Consider the following 18,910-nt stretch of genomic DNA (forward strand, 5'->3'; position numbering starts at 1 on the left):
TGTGTGTGTGTGTGTGTGTGTGTGTGTGTGTGTGTGTGTGTGTGTGTCTGTGTGTGTCTGCTTACCAGAAAACTCACTTGTGTACTTCCTCTTCGATTAATAGACATGTCGATGCTCTTTGCTAATTCTAAATTTAGTCATCATTGTCAAAACACTCAAGCGCCCACCTTCTCCATTCCCATCATTAGCTGGTCGACTGTTATCTGATACCTCCTCTCATTCCCCCTGAACTCTGGCCTTCACTGCGCCAGACAAAACAAAAACCTGACTGCCCTGATTGCATAAGACACGCCCCTCAGGCATGAATGCACAGCAGTGACTCAATTGCGAATAAGAGGATTTTATGTTTTGAACTTTCCCCTATCTATCTAATCTAACCTCATTCATAGCTCTATCCTTCCGGCATGTGGTTTGTCCAATCCCATGATGCACTAGTGGGAAGTTGGCCCAAAAAGCCAATTCAGCAGCAGCAGCCGACAGACTGACAGAGGGACCCTGTTAAGCTGAAACTGGCCTTTGCAGTCATTATATAATGACTGCTGATGCTGATGACACTGTATGATGAGGGAGTGAATGAGTCAGTTACTTTGGTGCTGGAGGATGCATCTATTATTCAGTTTCGCCCTTGGGTGCTCTCACATGTGCCAATCTTCCAGCCAAGACACTGACACTCACTCAGCAGGTCCAGAGAAACAGCATGCGAATGAGCATCAGGGATGAAAGAGCTCACTGTGACAGTGCAGCACTCCCCCAGCGGTGCACAGTTCAGTTTCAACAGGCTGAAATTGTTGCACAATACCAGGACGCTGAGACTGAAGCAGCGAAATGAAATGGAGCCTAAGTCCACCCACTGCACAATTTTAATAAATAAAATGCAAAAAAGTGGGTTAGGGGCTGAGAGTAGACAACACACCCAATTCGGGAAGGACAAAAGCTACCTGATATAAGATACAGTAGCTTGGAAAATAGCGATATGGCATGGGGCACTGCCTTTGATGGATTTAATGTTGATCAGACCACAAATGAGACAAAGAATTACACCCTGCAAATCATCTCTGGCTTTGCCCATGAGAGCGACACCTTCACATTACATGTAGTCATTAGATCCATAATTAGTTTAGAAATATTGATTATTTTAAATTGATTATTGATTATAGCTGTTTTAACTCTTATTTGAATACAGGACTTTTTTCAGAATATTTTTACAGTGTGTTATTGCTAGTTTCACTTCTCTAAATACCTTTTTTTGCTTTGGCCTTTAGAGCCATCGGCTACACTGCTACTACAAACCTGGCAACACCAGATTTGGTGTCTGTGTCATGGTAATGGCTATCCAGGGTCCAGGGGTGTCCTTGCAACCAAAACCACAATCAAGACAAAAGGCCCGGTGTTCTGGGATCTCTCTCTCTCTCTCTCTCTCTGAGAGAGAGAGAGAGAGAGAGCGTGCTCCTGTAAATTAAACAGATTTGTTTCATGACAGTGTCAGCCTGTAATAATCTTCAGAACAGCCCTGTGGCGAGCTTTAAGGGATTTAAAAGGCTCTACTTCTCTTGCTGTTGCCTCTATTAATCACAGCCCTCTGCTCTCTGTGGTGTGAGGACCGTTTCTGGGAAGTAGAGGTTTAATGCAGGGTCATTATTACAATTCCATCCTGTTTCTGGTGTCATTACCACAGAGCTGTGTGCTCCGTGACAAGTGCAAATAAAACTCTCCCTCTTACACAAACACACAGCCAAAGCATAGTGATTCGTAAAAGATATGGTGCCCTTGAGCACTCAAGTATCCTCTTCGTAACCTCGTTAATGGATTTCCACTTATTTCATCTGATTCGACTGTAAACACAGAAAGACAAATCCCTTAGTTTGCTTATGTTGTCAAAAATAGAAATCCTGCATTGTAAAAGATTTGTCCTATTCTCTAATCTGCCTTTTAATGAACACACAAATCTGCACATGCACAATGTTTATTTTCCGGTCCCTGAATTCTGTAATATTGTAGCATTATTTTGTGATTTGTGCTTAAGCTTGAATCACATTTGAAAGGCTTGTTATTTAGAAAATATATTGACTATAATACAGCTGCCAATTACAAATAATCATCTATCACTTTTGTTTTGATGAAGATAAATTATTAGTTTTTAAAATATTACAGCATTAATAATTGATCTCACATAAAAACATATACTGTATATCAAAGCTCAGTCATCACATTTGACAGAGAAGACATAATGTAATTGATCAGGTGCAATAAACAAAAAAAGTGACAAAAAAAGCGCAGACTTTTTTTTCCCCTGAGGAAGAGCATTTGTGTCAAAAACATAATCAGGACTGTGTAGCATAAAAGAGCAGCTGAACTGCGAACGACAGCTTTTTCCCTGTGTTTTTGTATTTTGCAGTGGGCAGATAAAGAAAAACAGTAGGCTATGTAGAGTTGTGCATGTGTTTTAGTTTGTTGAGCCACTGTGTCTGAGTGCTGGACAAGCCTGAAGGCTGCTTGGCTGATTTCCAGTTTCTCACCCTTCATGAAGGCTGACAGCTGGCTTGGATTATTAACTGTGCAGCATCTGTCTGGATTTCACAACATCCCGCCTGCAGGACTCAGCTCTCTGGCTCTAATGAGCACAGAAGATGTGAGCAAGATGGCGGTGGAGAGAAAAGATGAGAGCTGAGAGTAAAAAAGCTACTGTAAAAAAAAAAACAACCATCAGCAGCACCAATGAGCGAAAAGCTCACAAACTGTGCTAAAGACATGGAAAGTTGTTGCGTCAATGTTTCACTTTAGCAGACCTGTGGCATTTGTAATGTTCTCATGAATATGTATGTCATGACTATTTCTGTCACCTAATGTGTATTGGGACAGTTATAGTGAGTAATGCTTTTTCTTCACCCGTCAAACCAGAGAGAATAGGTTGTGCAGTGAGCCAGTGTGATATTGACACACAATCACGCTTTAGTTCTCTCATCACTCTTTGGCATTTAAGCGATTGTAAAACTGAAGTCATTTAACTACCTCGCATGGAAATATATTGCCATATAACATTTTATTTCAACATATCATCAAAGGAATGTTTTACGATCTTAGTTTTTCCTCGTATGCCTCCACAGTGAACAAGGAATCAAAAAAAGTGTAGAAAAGGCTTGATTAATGGAAGTAGATGGGGGCCACGTTTAACAACAGAAAAAACACTTCCGCATATGAACACGTAAGACTGCCTGCCTGACTGTTTTATCCCGTCTCAGTGAAAATGTATGTGCTTGGTAAATAGGCCTATATTGAGCATTCGACTGGATAAATGAGACTTGGATTATACTGCATGTGCTATGTGACAGTTTGTAAATGGATGTTTTGATATATTTGTTGTTAAATGCAAAACGTTTTCTTCAAGAATTCAAGGTGAAACTGGGTAAGTGATTCAAGGGTGAAGTATTCCTTGAAGTCACGCTTTACTTTTCTTCAAAACAAGTAAAAATGTGACACTGAGAGTGAAATAGTGTAATTTTTGTCTCACAGACGTATGAAAGGAAGCGTAGTGAAAACGTTTTAAATAATTTTTCTCTTCTTTTGTTAGCAGCGTTGCTTTCGGGATGGAAATGTCAGCTGGTCGGTCGGTCCACCTCATTGGTCCAGATTGAAATATCTCGACCACTATTGGATGGAAAACCATGAACTTGAACAGACTTTGGTCCCCCCTTTTCATCTACTGCATTCATCAGGTCACATTTTTAATAGTTTTTTGTTTAAAAAAAGAAATACTAGCAAAATTAATGACATCTACATTCTTCACAATTTGCGCTTTGATAATTGTATTGCCTTATGCCTTCTCTTTGTAAATCAGCAAATGTTAGCATGCTAACATGCTAAAGTAAGTTGGCAAACATAAACATTATATCTACCTGCTAAACATTTGAGCTAAACGCTAATTATCAGACATTAGTGTTCAGATCAAAGAACCGCTGTGCCCAAGTACAGCCTCACAGAGCTGCTAGCATGGATGTAGACTCATACTCTTGTTTCACTGCTAATGTCATAATAATCTGTCTTCCACCCCTGCATCGACCTGTAGACTCTGAGGCTAAGACCCCATGTTTGTCACTCTCCAATCTCTGCATCTTGATGTTTACCTGCGGGGAGAGACAAGGTCAACTGTGGCATCAACTATGAGTCTGTACGTATTCTGTATTCACATGAAAAACTGTTTCACGAGTTGGCAAACTGAAATGGACCATCACAGTGTTAAATAATGTTGGATTTACATGTAACAGTTTACAGCACACATGATAAAATAATCTTAGAAATAAAGAGACTTTTTTTAAAAGAACGATCTCATTTGTTATATAACTACACATTTTCTCTGAAGAGAGAAAGCGAACATAATCCTCTTATGAAAAATAAAAAGTTAGAGATTACACCCATTCCCATAATGTCAAAATGGATAAAGCAAAAACTGAAAGGTGGGCTAAGTGAAGATACATCTGGGCTCAACTGTGCAGATGCTCACTGACAGTAAATGCACTTAGTGCTCAAATTGATGGTGGATATTGATGTTCCTTCAAATACTGCTGAGTTCAAGCTTCCTGATGTGAGTGAGGAGGTGAAAGAGGGTCCAGAATATAAATGCAAAGAAAGCCGTCGTTATGAGTGGAGAAGAGACCTGTGATGTGTGATGGGTAACCTTAAGAGGGGAGGGGGGGGTGAAGGCCTCGGGCTTGGTTCTGCTTGATGATACAGCCATTAATCAACTGACTGACTGCACCGATTGGTTTCTATGAAAACTACACTGCGGTTGTGGGACATCCTTTGAGTTTGCTGTTTGTATTTCGAGCCATATGTGAGATTTAATCTCACAAGAGGTTTTGTTACTGCGAGAAGAATTAACAGTAACAATTATATTCCTATAAAGGAATTGTTCAATACTTTTGAAATACTCTTATACTCTATCTCATTTGTTTAATCTGTGCAAAAACAAACTAAATTACGTTTTAAGGGGGTAATATGCTGGACTAACTGTGCCCGCCAAGACCTAGTCCAGCACATAACCCCCTGCAAATCAACAACTTGATGTTTTTATACTTTGTTTTACAAGTTTAACAGAAACAAAAGGGGTTCTTGTGCCAGGTTTGATATATTAGATTTAATTATATTGTACAGTTCATGTCATCGTGTCCCGTCCTGTATTTGTGGTCCACCAAGTCCACTTGTGTGGTTCTGAGCTGTGTGTCCTTCTGACAGATGAAGATCGTGTCTTGCCGCAGTGTAACGCAGCAAAGCCCCTGAAGGCCATTTGTGACTCAACCACAGACATCTCACCTCACCGACCACCAGCTTGATGCTAAACATGCAACTGAATGTTCTTATTCATGGCAAGCCAGATTATCACAATGTCCCAAAAAAATAGCCATATAGCATAAAGTTCCATGGGAAAGACACATTTTTGCAATAAACAGAAACTAACAAATGAATCCGTCCAATGACACGAAACTAGTCACAGTCGGTAAGTGAATAAAAACGAGTAACTCGGAGGGGAGTCATGACGTTCTCACAATAAAAAGTGTGACACTGAAAAGAGTCATCGAGCATCTGTGGGCTTGTGGCAGTGCGTTGTATTTTTCCAGCCTGTAATAAAGTGACAAAGTTTACTTGAATCACAAGTCTGAAGCATGCTGAAAAAGAAAAAACACAATGATAAGAAAATGATATTCAGGATGTGGAACTTAAATGCCTGCAAGATGCCATATCATCCTCAATTTTATTTAATTTGTAAAACAGTCTTGACTCGTTTTTTGAGGTTCAGTGTTCTTATGCGTCCCCAGACAGACAGAGCGGCCTGGAGCGTCGACACTCATCAGTGACTCAGTGTGTGCAGAGGATGACAGTGCCAACCTGGAGCCAACAGTCTATTTGGACTCCAATGCAGTAGTGTGGGACATCTAACGGCACAAATCGGTTACCGTCACCATTAGTGTTTTCTCTGTCTGTCCCAGGACTCCCAGCAAGCTATCCCTAAATATTCCTATGATCTTAATGGTTAAAGTGAGCTACTAAAAAGTAGATTTCAGTCATGCAGTGTATTTATCAAACTCATATATTTGCTGTAAAATATGTATTTCATTAAATAAAATATGTTGTTGGGTATTTAATGTGTCTGAAATGGTCCGGTGTTGTTTCCTCAGCGCTGCAGAATAGATGTTTAAAACCAGGATGAAATATTTTAAGACCTGCTCTAATAACTCAAAAGGAATTAGTGGAGCATGTAGATCGTCATTTGGTGACACTCTTTCTCTCCATCTCTGTAGATTTAAACAGACTAAACAAACCCTGAGATCTATTTTGGATCACTGCTTTTTCCTTGCAGCTCCACTTTACAATTTAGCATTACGTGTGATTAGCAGTTTAGCTGAAATATGTGAGGATACACAATGTTGCTTCGAGGGTTTTGTCAGCTCAGATAAGTAAGAGCGCCCTCCCTCATCTCCTGCGGTGCATGATGGGGTGTTAGTAATCAGGGTCTGATGTGACCCTCCAGGTGGATGTTGTTCTCTTGGGTACCGTGGGAGGATGAAACTTGAGCAAAGATGTGGTCAGATACTGACTTCCTGCATGTTTTATAAATGTATTGACTACTGGTCTTCACAGAGGACGATGTACGATGTTTATATAAAAATAGATAAAGTAGACATTTAAAATAGGTGGCACTACTGCTTTTAAAATAATGTGCACCCTCAGTTGTTGGTATGTAGGTCATGGGGGAAATGAAGCTCTGAGTGAAGCAATTCAAATTAAATAATGCAAAATGATTTTTATAGATCAAGTTATCCATTGGGGGTTTGATATCAGCCCAAACATGATCTCCTCTTGCACGAACAGTGAGTTTGTAAAACTGATGAACTGTTCCAGAGCTTTTGTCTGCTGTGTGTGAGCTCGAATGAGGCCAAACACTTCAGTGTGAAACATACATTTAATGGATGAAGACGCGACCATATAAATAAGTAAATGTTATTCAATGGCGTGCTCTGTGAGCATTAGTCAGTTACTTAAGTGTTGATGTGCCCTATATAACAAGCAATATTCTCTGGGATTTCAGGTGTTACAGTTACTTGTTAAATGTGAGAGCTCCCCCTACTGGTGAGATCTGAGATCACAAAGGACAACAATAATAGATCAGCAGCTGTAATTGAGCATGAATCAGCCCACCTGTGTTCAGTTAAAAAGGGAAAAAGGAGGCTGAGAATAATCAGCGATCCAACATGGTGGCAAAACACAGAACTCTCCTCCCGATGGCTTGTAATGCATCTAGTGTGTATGAGAGAGTGTGTATTTGTGCTCTGAGGTTGATACACTCTTCTTCTTTTCTTATCTGCTGTTGTTGGATTGGAGGGGGAAGGGGAAAGAGAAAGAGGGGGGGGGGGGGGGGTTGCCATGGAAACCAATGCATTTCCCTCCCCTGATTGGTGCTCCTGGCATGAGCAAGTATCTGCTATTTTTGTCATTATTCAACACCTCAGACACGAGCGCAGTCACAGGACACACACACACACAAACACAAACACAGGATACATAGAACTCGAAAAGTAGAACATTAACAAACACAAACAAAGACTCCTCTATACTCAATTTCCTTCTTCAAAACGCCTGTGGTATCATCACATCCCTGATCATTACACATAAACACTCTTAAGGTTTTAATATAATAAAATTAATATCTAATTTTTCCTACAGGTCGTATGAGCGACCGTAGCATCTCAGCAGCAGCACAACGTGTGATCTTCAAATGATCCACCCGAAAACAGCAGCTGCAGGTTCATGGCAGATAACCTTTGTTGAACAGTAACTCAGCACTTGGATCAATAACTGAAAATGTGTTCAATTTACCAATTGATTTATCAGTAATGAAAAGCAATACGACTCATAAACAAATCAGCGTTTGTGCAGCTGCACTTCCACTGATGAATGAATCCCTCAGGAAATACGCTGAATGAAAGAGAGATGTCACATATGTTGTGTGGGACGGTCCATTCATGCAAATCCTGAGGGAGGAAATAGCAATTTTCAGGGCTTCAATTGAGACAAGAAAACCTAAAAATAAAGCCCATACACTGTAGGTTGGATAACTAAAGGGGATATACACAGTAAAGTACAGATATAGTATAGTTGACAGATACAACAGCCACCTCCATACATCAAAAGGTTAATTCTTGTGTCCAAAGCACATTGTTAATAAATCATCTCATTTGGCACGATTACTAAAAGTATGATTCACAGAGAAAGCTACAGAGGACATGAGCCAGAGGCAGCAACAAAGGGCCAACCTGTCTGCCATTATGTTTTTATGACTGCTATCACAGGCTCCAACTTCAACACTTATTTCTATCATAGATCAATTATCTTTCCAAAAAAACAAGTTCTTTAAGACCAAAGACACGTTCCTTCTTGTTTTGTCCAACAGTCCAAAACTCAAATATGTTCAATGCAAAATAATATGTAGCTACTTTGGCTTGATTAAAAAACTGTAATGATTCTGATCAAGTTTCAGTCAATCATTAAATCAGTTAATCAACTAATTGTTTCAGCTCTCTTGTCATTGTTTTTAGGCTTTTCTGTTGGTTGTCTGACATTACATTTGTTATTTCCTGTGTGCTGGTTGTCTGACTGTCAAGTGTGTTTGTTCTCTTGATCTTGATGAGTCTACCTGATTAAATAATAACAAACTGAATACTAATATGTGTCTATATATATATATATATATATATATATATATATATATATGTACAGTTGTGTGAAAAAGTGTTTGCCCCCTTCCTGATTTCTTATTTTTTTGCATGTCTGTCACACTTAAATGTTTCAGATCATCAAACAAATTTAAATATTAGACAAAGATAACACAAGTAAACACAAAATGCAGTTTTTAAATGAAGGTTTTTATTATTAAGGGGAAAAAAAAATCCAAACCTACATGGCCCTGTGTGAAAAAGTGATTGCCCCCCCATGTTAAAACATAAATTAACTGTGGTTTATCACATCTTTGGAAAGCCGAGTTCAATTTCTCTAGCCACACCCAGGCCTGATTACTGCCACACCTGTTCTCAATCAAGAAATCACTTAAATAGGACCTGCCTGACAAAGTGAGGTAGACCAAAAGATCCTCAAAAGCTAGACATCATGCTGCGATCCAAAGAAATTCAGGAACAAATGAGAAACAAAGTAATTGAGATCTATCAGTCTGGAAAAGGTTACAAAGCCATTTCTAAAGCTTTGGGACTCCAGCACAGTGAGAGCCATTATCCACAAATGGCGAAAACATGGAACAGTGGTGAACCTTCCCAGGAGTGGCCGGCTGACCAAAATTACCCCAAGAGCGCAGCGACGACTCATCCAAGAGGTCACAAATGACCCCAGAACAACATCCAAAGAACTGCAGGCCTCACTTGCCTCAATTAAGGTCAGTGTTCATGACTCCACCATAAGAAAGAGACTGGGCAAAAATGGCCTGCATGGCAGAGTTCCAAGACGAAAACCACTGCTGAGCAAAAAGAACATAAAGGCTCGTCTCAGTTTTGCCAGAAAACATCTTGATGATCCCCAAGACTTTTGGGAAAATACTCTGTGGACTGACGAGACAAAAGTTGAACTTTTTGGAAGGTGTATGTCCCATTACATCTGGCGTAAAAGTAACACGGCATTTCAGAAAAGGAACATCATACCAACAGTAAAATATGTTGGTGGTAGTGTGATGGTCTGGGGCTGTTTTGCTGCTTCAGGACCTGGAAGACTTGCTGTGGTAAATGGAACCATGAATTCTGCTGTCTACCAAAAAATCCTGAAGGAGAATGTCCGGCCATCTGTTCGTGACCTCAAGCTGAAGCGCACTTGGGTTCTGCAGCAGGACAATGATCCAAAACACACCAGCAAGTCCACCTCTGAATGGCTTAAGAAAAACAAAATGAAGACTTTGGAGTGGCCTAGTCAAAGTCCCGACCTGAATCCGATTGAGATGCTGTGGCATGACCTTAAAAAGGCGGTTCATGCTCGAAAACCCTCCAATGTGGCTGAATTACAACAATTCTGCAAAGATGAGTGGGCCAAAATTCCTCTACAGCGCTGTAAAAGACTCATTGCCAGTTATCACAAACGCTTGATTGCAGTTGTTGCTGCTAAGGGTGGCCCAAACAGTTATTAGGTTTAGGGGGCAATCACTTTTTCACACAGGGCCATGTAGGTTTGGATTTTTTTCCCCCTTAATAATAAAAACCTTCATTTAAATGCTTTAAAAGCATTTTGTGTTTACTTGTGTTATCTTTGTCTAATATTTAAATTTGTTTGATGATCTGAAACATTTAAGTGTGACAAACATGCAAAAAAATAAGAAATCAGGAAGGGGGCAAACACTTTTTCACACAACTGTATAGCTGAGTCAAGCTATTGTTGAGCTCAACATCTGAATTGCTCAATGCCCTGAATCCTACATCTCACAGTCCAGTGGGAAAACAAAGTCATTCCTCAGGGCAGTACATAGTTCAGAAAGTGTAATATGTATGTTGTGTGTGCCGGGATTTTGTAAATGTTAATCTCAGCTCATTAATATTAACCACTGGGATTCTTTTCCTCTGTGAATCAATAATCCAGCCTCGTGAGAGGGCTTTTGCTGGATTGTGCATGGAGGGAGATCTCGGCGAGCTGACGAGCTGAGCATACGGAGACAAAGAATCAGGGAAATGCTGATCCAGAGTATAACGGGGGTTTTCTGTCCTTATTGTTAACAACTTCTGCTCCTATTAGAGGGACCTGGTGAGACCTGCCGTGAGATTAGTTGAAAAGGTTGAAAAGCAAAGCCATCCCAGAGACAGTAAGGCACTAAGACCCAGTGGAGTGCAGGGAGGCTGGGTGCTGCCAGCCTGCCCACCCGCCGCCTGCCTGTCTGCTCTGCACGGCTCTGCAGTTGCCCTGTGCGCGTGCTGGAGACAGCACATGTGTGTATGAAAGTGTGTATGTCCAATCTTTTGCATCACAGGCTGGAATACAGAGAGACCTCTCCTCTTTTTTTTTCCGGTACCATCTCTCCGTTCTGCTCGTGCTCTCCCACCTGAATCGAAGACCTGGCTAGAAGAGAGCTGATGGGAGGGGGGCGTGTGTTTGAAGGGATGGGGAGGGGGCCGGTCAGCTTGGTTGGGTGGGAGGTGATGACGAGATGAAAGGGGCCAGGTGAGGAGGAGACACAGGAGCGCCTCTCTCTCTCTCTCTCTCTCTCTCTCTCTCTCTCTCCCTCTGTGACGTGTGTGTGTGTGGTGTGTCAGTGTGGGTTTGCTGTGTGTGTGTGGAGGAGAGAAAGCGAAACAGGTCGGCAGTCCTTCAGTAGACTGTGAACCTGCACAGGAGGAAGCAGCCCTCTCCAGACTGAGGTATGTCACCAACGTATCTTCACACACATCTCCACACATACCTGCCCTTTTAGCAGGGTGTGAGGAGAGATGTGTGTGTGTGTGTGTGTGTGTGTGTGTGTGTGTGTGTGTGTGTGTTTGTGTGTGTGTATGTTTCAATGTATGGAAGTTAGGATGCAAGAAAGAGTCACATCTGACTCAAGGGGGCAATACTAGAGACGGTGTTATATTATTTCATCATATCACATCCTCTTTGTGTGTCCATGTAAAAGGACCACATTTCATTTAAACTCCTGGTTGTCACTTGCATGTTGCTGCTGAGGAGTGAAAGTGCTTTGTACTGGAAGGGACACTTGAACAACAGGCTAGTTTTCTCCTCGCAGTAAACACCGTGTCATGTGCACATTATCGGGTCATATGGTTTCCAGTCGGCAGTTTCAGAGATTCTGCTGCAACCTTAAATTCTAGCTTTGTGTGACTTTGTTTAGAGCTTCAGAGTTTGACTCTAAATTTTACTCATTTCATTGATTTGATTATATTTAAAAGGAGGATGTGCTGCATTAGAGCCACTTAGTCCCTTTTTTCACTCTTTAATATTTAAATAGTTCTCTTTAGTTTCGACTTGATAAAATCAACTTTAAAACAACAACTTTTGAACGGGTAACAGGCACATTTCTCCATCTTGGATGCTTTTTGAAGAGATTTTTGTGTAATAAAAGGCTCTTTGAGAGACTAGAACATTTGTGGTGATCAGGTTCTTTGCAGCAAGAATTTTAATTTTGGTGGTCCTCAGAGCACTTAAGTGACCCCCGGACACCAGAGAGCAGTAAAACAATCAATGCTGATTAAACTAAGAATCTCAAGAGGGCTGCTCCTCAGATGCTGCTACGTCACAGCTGAGATGTTGTTTATTGGTTAGTTTATTGGGCTGAAGGTCACTGTGACCCTTTGACCAATTCAGCAAAGGCCACCTACGTACGCCTACGTCTTTCAGGTGACTTGCACAAATGTGCGTACGTGTGCAGGAATAACAACATGCGCCTTGCAGGGATGAAGCCTGTCACACTGGTGAAATGGAAAACTTGCACATGCAGGTGTGCAGCATATGGAAATGTACCAAAGCCTTAGTGCTCGTTCCACGGCTTTTACAGTGTGTGGGGTTGTTTCCAGGTGAGGTTATGACAGTAAACACAGCGCAGGGCCTCTCGACTACTCTACTGGCCACACCAACACTTGCACTCACTGCTGAAGGGGCTCTGCCATCATTTCCATGATTATAATTTAACATAGCTACAGAAGATTGATTTAGAAGAGTATTCAGTCTTTCAAAATGTATTTTCCCATAAATGAGAAAACCAAAGGAAGTTTAACATTTTATATTTTTCACGTCATGATTGTAATGATACGAGAAGAGTTTATCGATCTTCTCCTCCCATCACTTCAGACAGCAGGGAGCTCTGTAATGCTGAGTTTCGCATTTTATTCACTCATCCATTTTGCTTCTTGACTCTGTTAAAGGGGACATGTGGTCCACTCTGCGCTTTTAGCTTCTCCCTGAGGCACCGGCTGCTGCCCTGAAAACACACATCTGAGGATGCAGATGTCAAATATAAAGTAAATTATGACCCAGACTACAAGTGGGGCTTCACAGTGAGACTCACAGGATCACAGCAATAGAAATAATGTTTTACAAAGGACTACATTTAAAGCCATTTTCATTTAATTCAGTATAAGTGACCAATATTTAATTTCTTGTATTGACTGTAGATTGATGGTGTTTAGGTTTGTTTTCTAACGTTTCCATAAAGTATTTCTCGTCTGAACAAAGAAGGATTTAGGTGTTTTTTGTGGATGACAACTCAATCAAGTTATCATATTTCTACATTGCAACCTGCTATCCTATATTTCATCAATGTTTTGGTCATATACTATCGTTGAAAATATCCAATTTAGAACGTAGTTTTTCATCTTTTGGACCTACACTTTCAAACTAGTATTTGATAATCTTATTAGTTTCACATTTCATGAAATACACTGAAACGCATCATGAGCATGTTGAGAAAACTAACTCGCAACCTTCACTTGTGCATACTTCTAAACAGGACTTTCTCTTTTGTTTCAGATATTTCCATCTGAAGGTCACATTGGAGAGAGAAGGACGGCTTCACTAAACATTGCAAGGAATTGAGTGAAAATTCCTGTGATTGTCTGCGGAGCTCCAGGCTAAAGTCTCCTGGGGTTCAGGGCCTGCACAGCTCCAGCTGCCATAACAGACACCCCCGCCTGAGCTTCTCAGTGACACCCTATGACAGGGGAGGATGGGTGATGGGCCCGTGAAATTCAGCGGACTCTCTCCTCCTTATCCCATCCTCTCATGGAGCATCCTGTCACACCGAGCCCCTCCTGGAACACTTCTCTCTTCGACCTCCCCATATCTTCAGTCTCACTGCACCCGAATATCTCTAACGTGACCTCGCCGGTCGCAAGCATCCGAGGTGGGGTCGATCTGAACCAGACCTTGGCGCTGTGTGCTATGCTCATCATTGATGTGCTAGCAGTCGTGGGGAACTTGTCCGTGATGATTGTCATCACCAAAACACCGCAGCTGCGCAAGTTTGCCTTCGTGTTCCACCTGTGTCTGGTGGACCTGCTGGCAGCGCTGGTGTTGATGCCTCTCGGGATGCTCTCAGACCGAATCCTGGTGGACGAGGCGCTGTGTCGGAGCTACCTCTGCTTGAGTGTGTGTCTAGTTAGTGCTGCCATCCTCACCATCTGTGCCATCAACGTGGAGCGCTACTACTACATCGTCCACCCCATGCGTCACGAGGTGAAGATGACGGTGGGGGTGGTGGTGATGGTTCTGGTGGGAATCTGGATTAAAGCCATTGTCATGTCAGTACTGCCTCTCCTGGGATGGCTGCTCCAGGCGAACCAGGCTGTGGGGACTCCTTCAGTTCTCATTCCCGGTCAGAGACACTGCTCCCTCCACTGGACGGGAGGCAAGATCACACGGCTGCTTTTCATGGTCTTCTTTACGTTAATCTATTTTCTGTGCCCCATGCTGATCATTCTGGTGGTCTACTGCAACATGTTCAAGGTGGCGCGAGTTGCAGCCATGCAGCACGGACACCTTCCCACTTGGATGGATACGCCGCGACAACGGTCCGAGTCCAACAGCAGCCACTCCACCATGGCGGCAAGCCTCGGTGGGACTGGTGCCCGCACCACCCCTCAGAGGACCTTCAGCGGCGGGAAGGCTGCAGTGGTGCTGGTGGCAGTGGGAGGCCAGTTCCTCTGCTGCTGGCTGCCATATTTCTCCTTCCATCTCTACTCGGCTGTGAGGTCTACCTCTCCCGCCTCGCTGGCCCAGCTGGAGGATGTGGTCACATGGATTGGCTATTTCTGCTTCACCTCCAACCCTTTCTTCTACGGCTGCCTGAACCGGCAGATCCGCGAGCAGCTGGGCCGCCACCTGGCTTGCCTCTTCAAGCGGGCTGGGCCCAGCGAAGGAGAGCAGCTGCCCAGCCGTGAGGCCTCTATTGAGGAGAACTTTATGCAGTTCCTTCAGGGCACCGGATGCAACCTGGAGCCCTGCAACTCTCACAGCCGAGCCAGCCCAGAGGAGCCAGAGACTGAAGGCCATCAGGAATCAGCTGTTCAGCAGAACACGCCAGCTGACTTCCACATCCCAGGGCAGATCGTTGAGGAAACCTCAGAGTTCATACAACGGCAACAGCTGAACAATGAGCTGCATGTATCAGAGAACTGCTGCAAAACTGTACCAGAGCTGTAGCTGCATCTCATGTACCGTCGATATTGCCATCTATTATCCAATAAATGTACTTAGTTTGATTCATATTTTCTATAATGTGTTAACATCACGTTAACATAAAGAAGTGCTGAAACTCTGGGAAAGCAAAACTTCAGGGGGAACACAGTTTATGAAAAACTACAAGAGTAGTAATCACTAAAAGAAAGTTTTGAGACAAATGCTCAGTGAACTGTTAGTTTTGATGTGCATTTCTTCATTAATTCCTCATTTTGAACACATCACTGCAATTACATGAAAAATACTGTATTTCCAATCTTTTTGTGTTTTAAGACTTGAAGAAGCCCGTAGACAATCAGTCCAATTGACTCAGTGATTCAGCAGGTTCTCTATTTATTCCACTTTTCACATCTCCTCATAACACCAAGGAATTAATGCAAACATGTGGCTGTTTTCCCAGTAGAAAGGAGTGATTATTCAGAGCCATTTTTAAAATCGTCTTGAAATATTCATTGTGTTAAAATGGATCATTTCACAGCTGGTGCTGCTGATGGTATTTATAATAAACAGGCTGACACACCAGTGTATTTTTAAGCATTTTCCATCAGCATCATTATCATGTTTATCTGCTCTCAGTCTTGTGATTATCACCTCCTCGCCAAAATCATCTCACATTGGTATACTCGTGATTTCACCCCCTTCCACTCAAAGAAAAACATTGTGATTGCTTTGTATGCCAGTTGTGGTGTTAAGGATTTAAGCTTTGTAAAAACACCGGCTAACAGCACAGTCAAACTGTCAGTTTGTTGACACAAGGCTGAATGTGGACAGATTCGGACATCGTGACCAGTCCCCGTCAACCCGTAATGTCTGCGCTGTTTACAGGTAAACACGGGAGCAGTGTGGGTGTGCTTGTGTTTGTGCTCTAAACAACCAGGCTTGTTGTGGCTACACAGCAGCACACAGGTGAGACAATGCTTACACATGGCAAGCTTTGCCTTTGGCCTCATAATGAAAGACTCTGGTGATACTCTCTCTGATCTCAGGTGGAATACAAACAGTTTGCACAAGTCACACGAGCAGTGACAAATGTTCCAAAGAAAATTACAAGGCACAAATCTCCTACTGAACTTGTTTTTTGTCTCTTTTTATACTTGCTCTTTCTTGCTGTGTTTATCTATTTTGGACTGCCTCATACCGGAGCGTTGGTATGATCACAAGACACCAGACACAAGGCGTACAGGGAAGGCTCATATTTAGCTGGGAGTCAGAATAAAAAAGGCCCCTTTGTAAGGAGGAGACATAGGGTTCTTCATTTTCTTGTGATATGACTTTGTTGCCGACTGTTTTTCAAATAGGGTCGTCACGTCATCTTGTTTTAAAATGTTGTGTCACAATGATGGTGCAGTATTGTGAGGCCCAAATTGAATCAACTACAACAGTGAGTGCATGAAGAATGCCCTTCCGTAATCCTTACTGATCTGTATGTATGCATTTGTTTTATTTTTGTTAGTAATTTCAAAAAATACTTTAGTATAAGAATTATTGATATTCAATTTTATGCAACAAAATAACCACCAGCATCCAGGAACAAGGGTAGTTTAATCTCTTTAGATAATCTGAGCTCTTCCTCATTGACCGTTATTGATCATCATGTTGTAGTACATTCTGGGATATTTCACACAGTCCGGGGTCATTACAAAGCCCCTTATGTTGAATGAATCCACCATTCAATCAGCTGGATTTCCGTTACCGTAGCAGCAAAATTGCCCCGACCAATCTGATTAAATGCTTTAAGCTCTATTTCTGCCACCATCTGTTGATTGTGCGGACGGGGAAGTAAGCTGTTCTGAAGGTGAATGGCTGATAATATTCCCAGCTTCGGGAATATTCATGGACCTTGTCAGCTTCAGTTCCTCTTCATTGTAAATCATCAACACAGTCAAAAATGTAAGAAAAATCATTTTAATTTAATTTTCCCTTTCCTCTCTTTTTTTGTACCTGAGTTGGCTGTTTGGATTCTTCATTATTAAGGTTTGTTTTTCTTGTTAGGATGTCCCTGTGTATTAGTTACCCATCAGTTGAAATGATTAAAGACACAGCAAGAACATTAACCTGAGTATTGTGGGTGTTGTCATATTTACTTACCAGACATTTTCAGTTCAACAGCATCTATAACATGATCGATCCCGTCAAATCATCTCTTTCTCTCCTGCCCTCTAGCTGCATGTGTGAGGGTGTGTGTTGCAGGCAGGTGGTGCAGCGTCACAGAGGTGAAGTGAAGCACTAAGAACAGGATGAAAGAGGAGAGACTTTGGAGGATGCTGAAGCTTGTCAGGGGGCGTAATGGACGTCACAGTAATTCTCAATAATTAACACCCAAAAACACTGACCACCTTAGAGCGCAACTTCAGGCCCTACATAATGTAATTACACCCCAACTAAAATGCTTAGTGCAACAAAAAAACACTGGGGACGTTCACTCTTTTCAATAAGTGCACTGATGGATGAATCAAAGCCATTATCCCCCAAGAATTTAAAATATAAATCTTAAATCTAGTGATAATAATAGAAATAGGAAGGAATGCAAGATTATTTAGACATGGATTGTGCGAATTTATGCCACAAAGATCACCTAAATATTCAGTTTATTTAATATCTAGGTCATGATTAATGTTCAGCTTTGGCGCGTATAGCTTCGGTTGTTTATCACCAGAAGAATCACAGATTCCACCATCCTCTCAGCAGCATCCGGGCTCCTCCTCTATTTTCTGATTGTCCCACTTTATACCCACTCCTGTGCTGCTCCCAATCGGACAGAGTGACTCATGGCTTTCATGTTGAGCCGTGGAGGGCGCCTCCCGCAGCGCAGAGAAACAGTTCAAACAGCCTGACCTTTGTAAAGGGCTGCAACACGCCCAGTAAAAGGGCTCAGATGCCACCATCATGTCACCCTGGGGGGCCACCGGGTGCAGCACACAGAAAAGCTGTCCGTCTGTGAGAGAACGATCCCTCGCTGGATCCCAGATGAACTCAAACACGTGAATTTCTTACTTCCTGACTCCTGTGAAATCAGCTGTTGCCTTGGTAACCTGATGCTGATGACAGCGCTGATGGGTTCATTCGTTAGGAGGAGACAAGAGACAGAAACAAAGACGGAGATTATTGTTACACCTAAAGACATAAAGTAATACATAAGGACTTACTGTTTAGTGGGTCTCTATAAAGTGAGTGACTCTTCTGTGAGCCAGTCACTAGTAGCAGAGCAACCTTTAAATAACATTCGTAACTTTCTTGGAATTCAATTTCTAAATCTAAACCTCAAACAATAAATGATTTACATTTACTGTACGAACCACTTTCTAAAAAAGAGTTTATACTTTGTAACTAACGGCTTGAATGATGATTAATAAGTCATGTCATGGTTTATAGGTAGTTAATGTCATTAACAAGAACTAATTTGGGGTTGTGAAAAGTCCCTTTTGTTGCTTAAAATCCTTTTAATTTTGAGATAATGTGTTCATAAATGTTGGTAGTGATTTTTTTTAAATAAATAAATTGTTGATGACTAGATTTCAATCCAGAGGATAAGTGGTCATCTGGTCCAGTCAGTAAATAGGATTTCTGTTAGTCCAAATTGTGTTCGTATTAATGGATTTTAAATGATCTATGAAGCATTAGTAAGTTATTCATTCGCTATCAATAAAGCCGATAGTTACAATGTATAAAACCAGTATATAAGGGAACCTTATTAGGGAGTGGTTCCAGT

The 18,910-nt window shown here is 41.8% G+C and overlaps 1 protein-coding gene across 3 annotated transcripts; it reads left to right on the forward strand.

Annotated features, from left to right (window-relative positions):
* Positions 1-10,957: 10,957 nt before the first annotated feature.
* Positions 10,958-17,323, forward strand: gpr61 (G protein-coupled receptor 61). Of its 3 annotated transcripts, XM_031844361.1 has the most exons (3): positions 11,283-11,393; positions 13,495-14,714; positions 14,920-15,189. In XM_031844361.1, exons 2-3 carry the CDS (start codon positions 13,747-13,749, stop codon positions 15,110-15,112), a joined length of 1,161 nt encoding a protein of 386 aa, XP_031700221.1. In that variant the 5' UTR covers positions 11,283-11,393; positions 13,495-13,746; the 3' UTR covers positions 15,113-15,189. The 3 variants fall into 3 exon arrangements, with proteins under 3 accessions (XP_031700220.1, XP_031700221.1, XP_031700218.1); XM_031844360.1 differs by lacking the exon at positions 11,283-11,393 and adding an exon at positions 10,958-11,196 and having other exon boundaries at positions 13,495-17,323; XM_031844358.1 differs by having other exon boundaries at positions 13,495-17,323.
* The last annotated feature ends 1,587 nt before the right edge of the window (positions 17,324-18,910 follow it).

This window comes from Anarrhichthys ocellatus, unplaced genomic scaffold, assembly GCF_004355925.1.
Source record: "Anarrhichthys ocellatus isolate YVR2014 unplaced genomic scaffold, GSC_Weel_1.0 scaffold5, whole genome shotgun sequence".
Taxonomy (NCBI): domain Eukaryota; kingdom Metazoa; phylum Chordata; class Actinopteri; order Perciformes; family Anarhichadidae; genus Anarrhichthys; species Anarrhichthys ocellatus.